The 14,225-nt window shown below is 52.8% G+C and overlaps 1 protein-coding gene across 5 annotated transcripts in view; it reads left to right on the top strand.

Annotated features, from left to right (window-relative positions):
* The window catches only part of RNF4 (ring finger protein 4), a 32,010-nt gene that overhangs the window by 7,919 nt on the left and 9,866 nt on the right, over window positions 1–14,225 (top strand). For 3 of the 5 annotated variants that reach the window (XM_049630187.1, XM_049630188.1, XM_049630189.1), the window contains exons 2-5: window positions 5,177–5,331; window positions 7,685–7,717; window positions 8,381–8,495; window positions 11,025–11,104. In XM_049630187.1, coding sequence (XP_049486144.1) covers window positions 5,323–5,331; window positions 7,685–7,717; window positions 8,381–8,495; window positions 11,025–11,104 — 237 coding nt within the window. In that variant the 5' untranslated portion in view covers window positions 5,177–5,322. The remainder of the gene's footprint in view (window positions 1–5,176; window positions 5,332–7,684; window positions 7,718–8,380; window positions 8,496–11,024; window positions 11,105–14,225) is intronic. The other 2 variants (XM_049630191.1, XM_049630190.1) reach the window with 1 other exon arrangement.

A 14,225-nucleotide genomic window follows, 5' to 3' on the forward strand; every position in this document is an offset into this window, starting at 1 on the left:
GGAGGGGCAGAGAGAGAGGGAGACACAGAATCGGAAACAGGCTCCAGGCTCCAAGCCATCAGCCCAGAGCCCGATGCGGGGCTCGAACTCACGGACCGCGAGATCGTGACCTGGCTGAAGTCGGACGCTTAACCGACTGCGCCACCCAGGCGCCCCTAAAACATTCTTGATTTTTAACACATGTTCCATACGTAGTTCTACTTTTGGAATTCCATTTATGGAAATAACTTAAAATAACACGGCAATGATATGTTTATGGTTTTAAAAGGGGAGATATGGAGTAAACAGTTGGTACTAGCCAGTACCCGATTAGTCACTGATAAATGGGTGCTTCCCTGATGAAATCCTGTAGGATTTGTGCTGCTTTCTCTCTGCTTGTACCACGCCAGCATAAAGAGGTTGCCCTGGCTGGCTCATTCATACCCACAGGAGACTGCGTGTGTGTCTCAGTAGCCATTTATGAGTTTACAGTGAGAGCTGCTTGTAGTTGGCGCACAGAATGAGTGGCCCGATGCGTCTGCACATCGTCTCCCCGTAGAAAAATGCACAAGGAGCCACCGAAGAACCAAGATGGCCTGGTACTTGTGGAACCCACCTGGAGAGTTAGGTCTCCGATGTCTGCGGGTAATCGTGCCAGCCTCTGCTGCCTGGTGGTATGAAGGAGGGCTCCCACACCCTGGGCTGCACAGAGCTGCTCATCCCTAGATCTCCCCTGGGCACCCTGTGGACCTACACTTGGGTCTCTGGTGCACCCCTGGCCCGCCCCTCCTCTGTGGACTCTCCCTTTCTTGGCATGGGAGGACCAGCTCTGGTCTCACACTGACTGCTTCCTGCCTGCCTGGCTGTTTCTAGCCATTTTGTCTGTAGACGTGTATCGGGTACGCGGTCATGTGTGTCTCTCCCACTAGAATGGGGGGGGGTGTCATTCTCTGAAGTGTCAGTGATGACTTCATGGGAAAAAAATCCATCTCTAATGAGGACAGAATGAGTAGAGCCTTCAGTCTGTACTGGCCTCGATAGCTCCCTCCCGTCAGGCAGTCCTGTCTCCCACCCACCACCTCCAAGCCACACAGCTGTCTTCTTGCCTGGGGATCTTAAGTCTCCCTACCTCCTCTCTGTCTGCTTTCTGACTGGTTTAGCCTCCCGCTGGCCCTCAGAGCACATGGGTGACAGGGTCTTTAAATGCAGCTCTCTGTGGAAAAGCCTCGGTTGTCCTGCCCTTGAGGTGTGGGTTAAGAGGCGAGTCATGATGGGCCGTTCACCCTTGCTGTCTTCTGCCCTCTCCAGCCACCCACACAGTCCCTGCCTGAGGCATTCTTCTCCCCTTCTGCACATCCGCCCCCGCCTGGTTTGTTTCTTGAGTAACTCCTGTCACTTGGGGCCTCCACTTGCTTGGTCACCGGTGAGCACCTTCCTGTCGCCCGGCCTGTTGACTGCTGCTTCCTCCCTGGAACACAGGCTTTGTCTGATGCCTCCGGCTTCTCTCCAAGCTTTGTTTCTGACTTTTTATTCTGCTTATAATCTCTTGCTCTACCTGACTCCCTGTGTTTAGAGGTTTAAACACAGTCTAAAACCTCTGCCTCCACTCCAGTTATCTCTCCTGAGTTTTTGCAGCTGCCTTGGACCTTTCTACCTGGATATCCCACATCCAGCGTTTCTAAAACTAAAACTGTCCACCGTCAACTCCTGTTTCCTTTCTCCCTTCCCTGGTTCAGTTTTATGGCATCACTCCTGCCAAGTAACCAGCTAGATACCTTTGTATGTGTGGTCCTTACCCTCCTATCAGAGCTTTAGGAACTCCTGGCATCTGGCCTTCCTGGCCATGCCCAGTGTCATGCTCTACCCCCGTCTTGTCTTAGTGGCAGGGACACCATTAACCACTCCACTTTGCACAAGGGATCAGGCTGGGTACAGAGTAGACAGACAGCGCCCTGCCCTCACAGCACTTAGTCGAGTGAGGGCATGTGAATGACTTCACGGTCTGCCTTGGGAACCGAAGGACCGTGGGCCGTCTGCTGACTTGGGGTGCTGGTATTGTTGGAAGGACTTTCTGGGTATAGTGAATTCGAAAACCTGGAAAACATCATCCATTTTCCAGATTATTTCTAGAATTAAAGACAGCTGATTCTGGCATGGTATTTATTTAATAGTGTGGGTTCTGGTGTCACACTGTCCTGGTTTAAATCCAGGCCACTGTTTGGTAGTTGTGGATTTGGGGCAGGTTGCTTAATCCCTGACCATCCTTAGCTCTCTCATGTGTAGAACGATAACCTCAGTAGTACCTTCCCCCTTGTTGGGTGATGGGAGCATTACAGAAACTGTTTGGAAAGCACAGTGGTTTGCACACGTTGGAAGTAATGTCTGGGCTTCAGCTGTTGTTAGTCTCACTTTTATTCTGATGGCCTCTATCACCTGCAGGATCCAGAACACTTTGTAGGCTGTGGAGGCTACCTTCCTGCGAGCCCTGCCTTCCCCGTCCAGACCGTACACTTCCACACCCGCACTCTGGTCTGTTGGGTGCCCTCTGCTTCCCACCTCCGTTCTCTGGTGGATTTCCCGAAGGCCAGCCTTCCAACTCCCTGTGCTCTCTGAACATTGTTCTTCCAAAAGAAGCGGAGAGATTGGAAATGAACTGCTGGGCTGGGGCTGTGGGAGGTGGTTTCAGAGAGTAGAGGGGACGTGCAGGCCAAGGGGGTGGGGGTGCCTCTGGGGCAGCCCGTAGGACAGGTCTTGACCATCCTTGAAAGTCTAAAAAGTAACCAAGTGGGAGGCAAGAGGCTTAGGGAATAGCCCAGGCGTGGGCTTTACTTTATTTGCCGTCGCTCAGCAGGCAGATCTCCCTCCTTGCCTGTCAGTGACGTTTTTATCAAAGATTCTTCTCAATTCTGAGACACGCCATGACGTAGGTGACTTCCCCCCAAACAACTGCATCATGGTGTACCCCCGGACGTAAGCTCCTCCTCAGGATCTGAAACGTACGCAGATGTGTTAGAATCCAGAAAGCGCGGCGGTCTTGTGAGTCCCTGGAGGCCATTGGGGCGCCTCCCCCTCTGCTCAGACCAGGACGGCACTCTTCCTCCCGGCCAGAGCCTCTGCCCTGAACGCAGTGTCAGCCAAGGTTTACCTTTACTGGGCCGGGTGTTGCTTTGGGAAGCATGGGGGCCCTCTGTGGGTGGGGGCCATCTGAGGGCCGTCTGGAGCGGTCATGCTGTGTGCCAGCTGCACGTCTCCCCGCAGAGTGACGGTGAGGACGCTACCCCTCTAGGCCAGCTGGGATCAGAGTGGATAATGAGGTGCCAGGGAATCGGACGTGGGCAGATGCAGATCACCAGGTAGTAGAGAAAGAGGCTCAGCCGGCTGGGCAGTTCCTCTAACGGGGCTTCTGTTGAAAACACCCGGGGTAGGGTGGCTGCTGAGAAACCTCTGATCTGTCCTTGTCCTGTGTTTCTTTACACCTGGCTCGTATACCTCAGTTACACCTGAACCGTCACCAGTGCCAGCGTGCCCCCACCCCCAGCGGGGAGCTGATGCCTGGGTCCGTTCGCTGCTGTGTTCCCAGGGCAGGGGCCATACTGACCATTGAGCGAGGTGGGGAGACGAGGTGTAGAGAGGGGCCGGGGGCGGCAGATGAGTCCCATTAGCCCCTGGGATCCTCGAACACCCGTTGCAGGAGGCGCTGCTCTGGTTCATAGTTAAAGAAACAGGCCACAAAGTTTGGTGCTTTGCCCAAGGTATGAGGAGGGCTTTGGAAGCACATGACCAATCCAGGCTGCCTGGGTCTGCAGATGTGCTCCCCACTGCTGCAGCCAGCTGTGTGTCTTAGAGGGAGGTGCTGGTGGGAGACCTGTTAGGAGGTAGGACAGATTAGAGAGCGGTCTTGTGGTTCCCGCTGCCTCGGTGTTTCCACCTACAAGGCCTTTTCCTCGTCCAGTGGTTCCTGTGGTGCGGCCTCTGAAGCAGCACCATTAGCACTGCCTCAGAACTTGGCAGGAATGCAAAATTTTGGGCCCCATCCCAGACCTGTTGAATCAGAGACTCTGGTTTCAGAAGCCTTCCAGGTGAGGCAGGGGCAGGCTCAAGTTTGAGGACCCCTGTCCTTGTCCGGAGCACTCTGGCCCAGGGTGGGCCACCACAGAGCCTCCTCTTTGCTTGGATTCTCCCCGCGTCCCTCAGCCTTGCCCTGAGCTCAGGGCTTCCCCCACTAGAAGCTGGCTTTTTGCCCCCTTAAACCTTGATGACTCTTGGCCTCAGACTCCATGTATTTGCTTCTCTTTGCTCCCTTGCCTCCCAGTGGAAGGGCCCTGAATGAAATCCTAGCAGCCTCTAGCAGCCTCTTCACTTGCTGTTTCTCTGCTTTTCCTGGAACGTCCCGCTTAGCTTCCCAGCCCACAGTTTCTTGGTTCTTCCCCATTCAGCTGCTGCCAACGACAGAAGTCTCAGCTAGGCATGCAGGAGGAATCCCAGCAGGTGGCTCTTGTGTCCTAAACTATCAGCACCTCCAGAGGGCGACAGTGAAGTTGTGGAAAGAGCCAGAGGCTTCACTGGCCTCAGAAGCTCCGTGCCTTCCTGGTTGCAAGGCATCCATGAGGTCATGTGTGGTGGTTCTGATTCTCTTTCCTTTTCACAGCAGCCAGCACAGGACTCGGGAAGGGTTTCAGCAGCCAGAAAGGAGAGCAGGCAGTAGCACATGGGTCTGATCTCAGACTTTGGCATGATGGAGCCCCCAGTACTCTATGAGGATGCTTGCTTCCTGGGCGCCTGGGGGCTCAATCCGTTAAGCATCAGGCTCTTGATTTCAGCTCAGGTCGTGATCTCACGGTTCATGGGATCAGAACCCCGGGTCAGGCTCTGAGCTGCCAGCACAGAGCCTGCTTGGTATTCTCCCTCCCTCCTTCTCTCTCTCTCCCCCCCCCCCCCCCCCCCCCCCCCCCCCCCCCCCCCCCCCCCCCCTCCCCCCCCCCCCCCCCCCACCCCCGCCCCACTGGTGCACACTGGTGTGCATTCTCTTCCTCTCAAAATAAACATTTAAAAAAAGAATGCTTGCTTCCTAAGAATATGCAAGTAAGGAAATGAGTTGCGTAGAGTATCCGGCAAAGTTCAGCGAAAGGGTTGAACTGAGTTCGTTGATGACAAAGGCGGCAGCACTTACCACCACCTTGATATCTTTGATTTTCAGGACTTGGAGATACCGGAAATATATCTGGCTGCAAATTGCCATGCTAGCAAGAGGATGAGTAACCAGTGGGTGTGAGAAGTTGTCGCCTTCCCTGCCAGCTCTGCACAGGTCCCATCCTTCTCTGGAGGGTGGAGCCAAAGGGCACCATGAGTACGGTGAGTTTTAACAGCACGTGATTTTATTTTATTTATTTATTTATTTTTAATTTTATTTTCAAGGCTGAGCAATTACCTCATTCCTTATGACACATTAACGGAAGTACCGTAAAGGTGCCTGTGAGTAACCCTTGTTCTCAAAAGAATGTGTGCTGGACTTCTGGCAGCTGTGCAGCCTACTCGTCTTGGGGAGTCCGTTGTCTTGGGTGGGGTCCTGAAGACAAGGCTGAGAAGTAATAGTGGGGGTGGGGTGTGGGAATTGTACCAGGGCTCTGGTTTATTTAATCGTTTACAACCCAGTTTTCCGTTTCCCTTCAGTTTCCTTCCCTTGTGTAGTTCTTGGTCCAGTGTGGGCATAATGGTAATGATCTCTTGTCAGAGTTTTCTGACACTCAGTGACCTAAGTCGGTAAGTCAGCATTACGACTGTTCAGAGCTTTGATCACTCAGAAGCAGTGCTGGTTTAGTGGAAGCAAGGGTCACCCGGAGCCCCTGGAGCTGCAGAGAAGATTCCCTGAAAGTCCCCCTCTGCAGTTTATTCCCCGCTGACAAAGCTGCTCATCTGATCTAAACTCAACCCAGTTGTTTTCTGAGATACTAAATTCATATCAGGTGGACCAGATGTGAAAAGACAGCCTCGTATTCTCTTTCCAGGTTCCAGAGGTGCTATGAATGTGGGGGCGGGATGAGACAACCACAGCTCCCAGGGTGAACAGTAGTAGAAATCCTGTAGATTCCTTTTGCTGCCCCTCCCCCAATGTCCATCTCCTCCTGGCCACTCCCAGTCCCTAGTATGCTCCAAGCCCTATTTGGTATTTACACACAAAAGGGCCTTTGTTTCCCTGGCCCACCCTCCTAAAAGGCAGACGTGACTTCCCACCTGGGTCCCTTGTCTGCAGATTGTCACTGCCCCTCCCTTGTTGGGAAACCAATGTCCTAAGCCTCCTCTATGAAGCCCACACCTTGCCCAGGCAGGATCTGGACAGACAGAGCAATATAGATAGTCTCTTCTGTGATTGTGTGAAGAAGTTGGTTAAACTTCCCTTGGAACGGTGTAAATAACTTAGGTGATCAGTTTAAACTGGAGGCTGAGCCTCTCTGTTCGCCAGGAGGGGGAGAGCCACGATGAGAGTAATAGGACAGAGTGGAGTCTCTGCAAATGTCATGGGGTTCTTGAGGCTGGCCCTGAGCTGATGTCCACCTGCTGCCTGCCCGCCGGCGAGGGCGATTGGAGGAGGAGGTGGGAGCCCTACAAGGGGTCGGTCCTGATGTGGTCGTGCTGGCGGGATGAGGGGTCTCCTCGTCATGGAGGTGCCATCTGCATAGGTTCTGAAAGCTGTGTGAGAACTGGCCGAGTGAAGAGGGGAGGAATGGGTAGCCCAGGCACAGAGGGGCTTGAAGAGCTGCCAGGGAAGAGGACCGCTGTGGGGTGTAGGGTGGGGCGGGGGAGCGTTGAGCGTGCACATTGCGGCAGTAGCCATGATAGGTTCTTTCCATCACCTAGACCTTGGCCAGGGCCCATGGCTGCTGCCCGCCTCCGTCGGTGGAGACCAGAAACCATACAGGTAGCTGCAGGGGGGCACGGCGGTTCTGTTTACCAGCATCTGCTGAGAAATACTAGACTCTTTCCAGAGGAAGGAAAATACAAGGGCAACTTCAGAGAGAAAGAGGCACGAAGCAGCCCTGGGTGTTCTGGTGGCCGCTGGGGAAGCCTGTAGACTCCACTGAGGCCGGGGTGTCAGCTCCCTTGAGGGGCAGAGCAACTCCTCGCTGGAGAATTTTGAACTATTGCAGTGGCTTGTCTCCGGGCCCTCCTGGAGATGGCTCCTCAGATCCACTGAAAATTGCTAAACCCACATCTGATTTCTGACTCTTCCTCAAGCTGCCATTTGCTACTGAGGAGCCGTTGGAACCCAGCAAGAGTCAGACATCTCTCTGTTGCCTAGCCAGTGAGCGTTGGGCCCAGTGATGGGTTCCCTTAGGTCTTGTGCAGATCTCACCAACAGTGTCCAGTCCATCCAGAGTTTCCAGAGACAGAATGCTTAGTAAGGTACGTAAGCAGTTAGGGTATTGTTGGCGTCTGGTGTCTGTGCACAGTACTTTGCGCACTCTGTCACCTAATCTGTGTGCCAGCTCTGCAAGGCTGGTACTGGGGAGGAGGAAGTTTAGACTGCCCCAGCTCACCCATTTTGAAGCATAGTGGGCCCAGTGCCGGTTAGAACCCAAAACACAGGGAGCCAGGATTGGTTGGGGCCATGCAGGGTGGGAACACAAGGTGACAGGGTCAGGTGAAAAGTTCTGTCTCTTTTGAGGAAGGCAGACTGTATAGGGCATGTTCTCATCCTGTCTTTCAGGGCCATCCAGGTCAGAAAAGCTGGAGCTTACTGGTAAGCCAGCGCTCAGGGATGTGTGTGAGAAGAAGGCTGGTTCAGAGAGTATGGACTGCAGCTAGGCCAGCCGAGAGCCTGAGCTTTCCGGAAGGCAGGGCTCTTGGGCAGCCACTGGGAACTTTGATTCTTTGAGCTCTGGGGGTGATTGTTGGGGTGTAAACCATACTGAATAGTACTCTAAAGGTTAAAGGTTTTTGAAAGAAAAGACCCAGTTTCCACAGTGGATAGAAATGTGGGAAACTGAGGGCCTTTGGGTTGAAAAAAACAAAGAGGGCTCAATGGGACCAAACACAAATCCAAGGAAGATAGGTTTGTGACTTTTTTTGGTTAAAAGGAGGGATTTCTGGCCAAGCCTTGACCTGGATCAGAGGCTTCTATAGAGTGGTGTGGCATGTACTTTGGATAGACCAATAGTTTGATATAACAGAAGTTTTACTTTGTAGAATTCATATTCACTACGTGTTTGGTATTATTTCTCTCTAAATATTCAGTGATAGGAATGTCAGGTTTTGAAAGGACCCCCACCTCAGGCTGGCTCACTGGCCTCCTACTCTTCCTGATGACTTGAGCCATTCCCATGTTGACCTTTTATTCTTGTTATGGAAATTGTGTCAGCAGCCAGAGCTCATGCGACTGTTTCTTTCCCTGGGTTACCCTCAGAGAAAACGTCGTGGTGGGACAGTAAATTCTAGACAAGCCCAGAAGCGAACTCGGGAAGCAGCGTCCACCCCTGAGATGGCCTTGCAAGCAGAGCCCATAGAACTTGTGGAAAGCGGTAAGATGGCCAGGGACGCCGTGACCGGGGGCGGGGTGGGGGGGTGCTGGTGGGGGACGGTGTGCGTGGGTGAGTACAGCGCTGCCGCCTCCCAGCTGTGGGGCCTGGTGGGAGCCACACCACCTGTGCGTGCCTCCGCTGCCCCCTCCAAAATGGGGTGCTCCTAGTACCGCTCGTACAGTTGTCCACGAGGTCACTGAGATCAGCGCTTGTGAGAGAACGCTTGCTGTACGAGGGTTAGCTTCTGTCCGTGTGTCTGTAAGACCTACGCGACCCTGGACTCCGCCACTTGAGCCGCGGCTCAAAACCGGAAGCGCACTGGATCAAGAACTGCTTTGTGCGGTATCCGAAGGCCTCCACGGGTTCCGACGGCCTCTCGGCAGGGCTGACCTTCTGGGAACGTGCAGGGGGGTGAGACGGCCCTGGGCCCAGCTTTTCGACTCGAAACTGCATCTCCAATTTGCTCTGCCTCGTGAGGTTCTCCGATTTCCTTTTCTCTCTCTCTTTGAGATACAGAATTTTCCAAGAAGGCAGATCTGTTGACAGCTGCCTGTGTTGGAGTGGGCTGGTATAGGCAGAGGCCAGATTGATTTTTCCCCCCTTCTGCCTGCTGAGGGGGACGGCCAGTGGCCTGAGTTGAGTCCCTGTGCTCTGCATGTGTTAAGATTGATTTCGTGACTGCGAAGCTTGAAAACTGACATGTAGAGGCGCCTGGGTGGCTCAGTCGGTTAAGCGTCCGACTTTGGCTCAGGTCATGATCTCACGGTCCGTGAGTTCGAGCCCCGTGTCGGGCTCTGTGCTGACAGCTCAGAGCCTGGAGCCTGCTTCAGATTCTGTGTCTCCCTCTCTCTCTGACCCTCCCCCGTTCATGCTCTGTCTCTCTCTGTCTCAAAAATAAATAAACATTAAAAAAAAATTTAAAAAAAAAAAGAAAACTGACATGTAAAGGGAAGCAGCTTGTCTTGAGATACATTTCATGGGCCCTTCAGAGAAGTGAAATTCTCAGTATCGTCTCTGTGGCTCCTGAGTTTCACTTCTGTGAATTCCTAAAAGCCTGGAGGCCGAGACCCTGGCCCCCCTGCCATCCCCTCCCCTCTGTCCCAAAGTTGATGCCCCTGCATCTGAACTCTGCCATCATTCAGGAGAGGCTAGCGCCGGAGGCTCCTCGATCAGGACACTGACCACATGAGTGGTCTCTAGGGGCTCAGGGTCTCAGGCTTGACTGCTATTTGGTCCAGCCCTCCTCTCACCGCAGGCCACCTCAGCATGTGCACAGGGCCGTGTGCACAAGCTGCCCGTTGGAGTCCGGCTCCTATTTATGGAGCCATAGATTGTGTCCATCAACACAGAAACAGTTCTGTGACCGAGAGCGTATCAGTATGTGGGCTGTTCTTTAAAAAGGAGGAGGTCAGGGGCACCTGGGGGGCTCAGTCGGTTAAGCGTCCGACTTCAGCTCAGGTCATGATCTCACAGTTCATGAGCTCGAGCCCTGAGTTGGGCTCAGTGCTGACAGCTCAGAGCCTGGAGCTTGCTTCAGATTCTGTGTCTCCCTCTCTCTGCTCCTCCCCCACTCCTCTCTCTCTCTCTCCCCCTCTCTCTCTCAAAAATAAATAAACATTAAAAAATTTATAGAAAGATCATTTCGTAAAAATTACATTGGATACAGCCATATATTGTGGTCTTTATTCCTGTGAAACTTCTTAATATAAGAAAATAAAGCAAGTTGGAATATACTAAATGCATCACAAGTTACTGTCCCCAAACAAATACTTCTAAAAATCCTACTCCCATGCTTCTTAGTGCTGTAACAATAGAAGCAAAAATGATCCTAAATCTTCTTTTTTTAGTTTATATAAATGGAAGTTGTCGCCTGCCATTTGCTCCTTCCTGCCGCACAGAAATGCTGCTAACTGTTTGGGACGTGTCTTTTCCCACTTTGTCCTGTGCTCACGTGGACACTGCCATGTATCCTAGGGCTCAAGGGCAAGCTGCGGAACGGGCCCAGCCCATTTTGGCGTTTTGGGGTGCTAACAGATCAGTAAATACCTCCTTTGTCCCACTTGAGAGCTAAATGGAGATGAAAACGTAACTGATGGGGGTGTGTGGCTGAGCCCGACAAGGTCTGTGGGTGGGTCCATCCCAAAGAGAAAGGCCCTGCGGTGAGCATGCCTGGTCCTGTCCCCACATGTCCCCAGCACTCCCAGGTAGGTCACTGCCCCTCCCCTGTGCAGAGGCCGGTGGGGACACAGAGGCCTGGTTGTGTGGCGGGGGGGAGGCCCCAGGGATAAAGGTGTGCATGCGCACAGACCTCACCCCTCGGTGCAGTCGTAAAAACTACACAGTGCCACTCAGCAACATTCTGGAAGGGCATTCATTGGCTGTCACCTCTGGAAAGGGGATAGGTCCTGAGGTTCTGCATTCTGTCCTTTGGTAGGGTTTAGCAGAGGTTTATACCTGTAATCGTTTCATGCTTAGAGCGGTGTGCCTTTACTTTTCTCCTAATGCTTGTTAAAATGCTTTGTTTTGAAGCTGGAGACGAAATAGTGGACCTGACCTGTGAATCTTTAGAGCCTGTGGTTGTTGACCTGACTCACAATGACTCTGTCGTGGTAAGTGTTGGAGCGGAGAGTCGCCTCTTCCTGGCTGCGGGCCCTGGGCCAGCGTCAACTTCAGAAGGCCTCGGTCACAAGTAGTGGCCTGTGCCGAAGAAGCCCGTGCACCCAGTGACTAGAGCCCAAGATAGAAGGTTGTTTCTGGAAAATCATTTGTTGTGGCTTTGCTGCCTGTGGACGGTAAATGTTTGTGACTGGGGCCTTTCTGCAGCTGGCACACAAGCCATGTGGGGAGAGCCCCGAGACCCCACCTCTGTAGGCCCCCCTTCCACCCTTGATACCAGCTGTGCGGCCTTAAGTTCCTCGGCCTCCTTCGCGTTGTGAGTGGGGATGTGTCACGGGCTTGTGTGCGTGTTCGGGTGGCTGGCACGTGGGGGTACCGGGCACACGTGGGTTTACACTTCACAGCTGGCGGGAACGAGATCTCTTCCGTTCCAGGAGGGCCCCCTCACGGGGTGCAGGTGCCCTGCACCGCTGCCTGCCGCCTCAGCTGTGTCAGGGCTCCAGGGAGGGCGGCAGCCTGCCTGAGCCCCCTTCCTGGGGCGCCAGCTACGGACCCTGGCAAAGAGCGCGCTCGCCTCTGTGGCCCTCGAGGAGGGAGACCTGGTCCGGGCGGCGGGCGTGCTGCGGAGTGGTCTGGCACGCCGCCTCCACCACGTGGGGGTGCACTGCTGTGTGTGGGTCCCGGCGGCTGCTCCGCCCCTGGCCCCGCATCCTGAGGCTGTGTTTGCCTCTCGGGGATGCCTCTAGCACCTTCTGTCCTGATAGGTACTTTGTGGAGTGGAGCGAGTGGGAGGCAGGCGCTGCCGCGGACTGGGCTCAGTAGCGGCTGAGTGTTCACCTGGCCTTGGGGCGCACTGATCCTGGGCTTATTCTGATTGTGCTTGGAACTTCAGAAGAAGGTTGCACTGAGAAGCTCCAGGACTTCTTTAAAAGGAAAAAAGGGCGACGAGGAGGAGCTGTCTTGACAGATTTAGAGGTTTAGACTCTGGCCTTGATTTAAAACCTATCCTGTGTTCCACACACACACATGCGCGCGCACACACACACCACCCATCCGAGAGGAGAGGCAGCTGTTCTTGCCGAGCTATTAAACGGCCTCCCACGGGTCCTGGATGCATGCGCAGGTGGGACGTCGGCTCCCAGAAAGGAGCCAGTAGTTCTCTGGAGATCAGTTGGAACTTTCTGAGACAGGTGGGGAGTAGGCTTAGCTGTCAGTAGTCTCTGCCTCGGCCCGATGGGTGTGTTTTTTGAGGTACGTACATGTACACAACTTTGCTGCTGGTCCCGCAGGCTCCCTGGGGTTCTGGAAGGATAGCTTCTTTTGGTGCCTTGGCTAAAGCATGCGGCCCAGTTGCTGATAGACACTTAGAAGCAGTGCCAAGTCCTTCTTTTCTGTGATACTCCTCCCCACCTGCAGCATGACAAGCCCTGGGGGGATAGCCGGGATCCTGCTCGACCTTCGTGCCCTCAAGGAGACGGTGATCAGCTTCTGTTGGGTGACACGCCAACATCATGAAGTCCCCTTTCATGCCTTGGGTATTTTTTTTTTGCATGACCAGACTGCCCTCCCTACATGGGCTCCTTCGTGAGCTTTTCTGCTTTCTCTGTGTTTCCCTTGGCATGGAAAGTCCTCAGGAGACATGGAACAGGACTGTTAGGGTTGGGGGAGCTGTCCTAGGAGTGGATGGCAGGCCAGAGGCCAGCGATGGGGAGAGGGGGGAGCGGGCCTGGGAGGTGGGAGTCCTGGTTTTCTGGTCCCAGATGTACTGGTCATTTTGGTCCTGGGACTTGACTTAACCGTGGTCGCAGTGTTCCCAGCCATAAAATAATGGTTTGGGACTTTATAGCACTCTTCATTCTAATTATTCTCTACTTTTTGTTGTATATTTTAATAAATTCAAATGCCAGTTTTTAACATGTAAGGCTGAAGTTCTTGCTCTAAGCAGATCTACATGGGAAACCTAATTGTATTAACTCAGGACAAGATGAATTGTAAGTTCAGGGTGACCTCAGGCCTCCCCTGAAGGAGAATGTGAATGGATAAATGTATCTGTTCCCAAATTGGGGTGATCTTCCCAGTTCTACCGGAATCTGGGAACAGGCCAGGTGTACCTCTTCTGCCTTGCTGGGAGTAGCTAGTTCCATATCTTGAAGACCAGAGTCTCTGCTTACCTGGGTCCAGGCACGGCTTCAGAATGTCGGGGAGCCCTCTGATGAGAGATTTCACAGAGACTGGATTTTTCCAACTCTAAAACCCCAGAGCCTCCAAAACCCCCAGTGAATTAAGAGAACTAAAAAATGCTGTAAGGTACAATAAGACTTAGTCCATCTCTGCTTAGATATTTTTTTCTCCAAACCAGCTTTTATTTTGGGCAATGCATACCCAAAAAAGGCCGTCACTGCTGGATCCCAGGGCATGTGTATCTTTGATGTTTACCAGATTAATGCCTCTTTTCCAGAGGGCCTCTGCTAGTTGACGTTCTTGCCAGTGTTCGAGGGGCCTCTGTCTCCACGTGCTTGCCGCCGCTTTGCTTCCAGTCATGGGAACCTGGGAGTTTCCTGTGTGGCTTTAACGTGTATTTCCTTGATTCTTCTTAGGGTTGAACACTTTTTCATGTTCATTAGTGGTTCATTTTCCTCTTTTGTGAAGTGTCTGTAAAAATCTTTTTTTTTTTTTTTTTTAATTTTTCGTTAATGTTTTTATTTATTATTGAGACAGAGACACAGCACGAGTGGGGGAGGTGCAGAGAGAGAGGGAGACACAGAATCAGAAGCAGGCTCCAGGCTCTGAGCTGTCCGCACAGAGCTCGACGCGGGGCTCGAACTCATGGATTGAGATCATGACCTGAGCCAAAGTCAGACGCTCAACCGACTGAGCCACCCAGCTGCCCCTGTAAAAATCTTTTTACCCACACGTTGTACATACAACTTTTACAATAGCTGGAGAAATTGATCTAGAACAGAGCAACTCCTTGTCTTCTCCCCATTCCTTGCCCCCATTTGGTTGTCTGCCTTGTGGGGTTTTTTAGACCTCATTTTTATTTTTTTTTTTTTTTTTTATTTTTTTATTTTTTTCAACATTTTTTATTTATTTTTGGGACAGAGAGAGACAGAG

The sequence above is a fragment of the Panthera uncia genome, chromosome B1 (assembly GCF_023721935.1).
Source record: "Panthera uncia isolate 11264 chromosome B1, Puncia_PCG_1.0, whole genome shotgun sequence".
Lineage (NCBI taxonomy): Eukaryota > Metazoa > Chordata > Mammalia > Carnivora > Felidae > Panthera > Panthera uncia.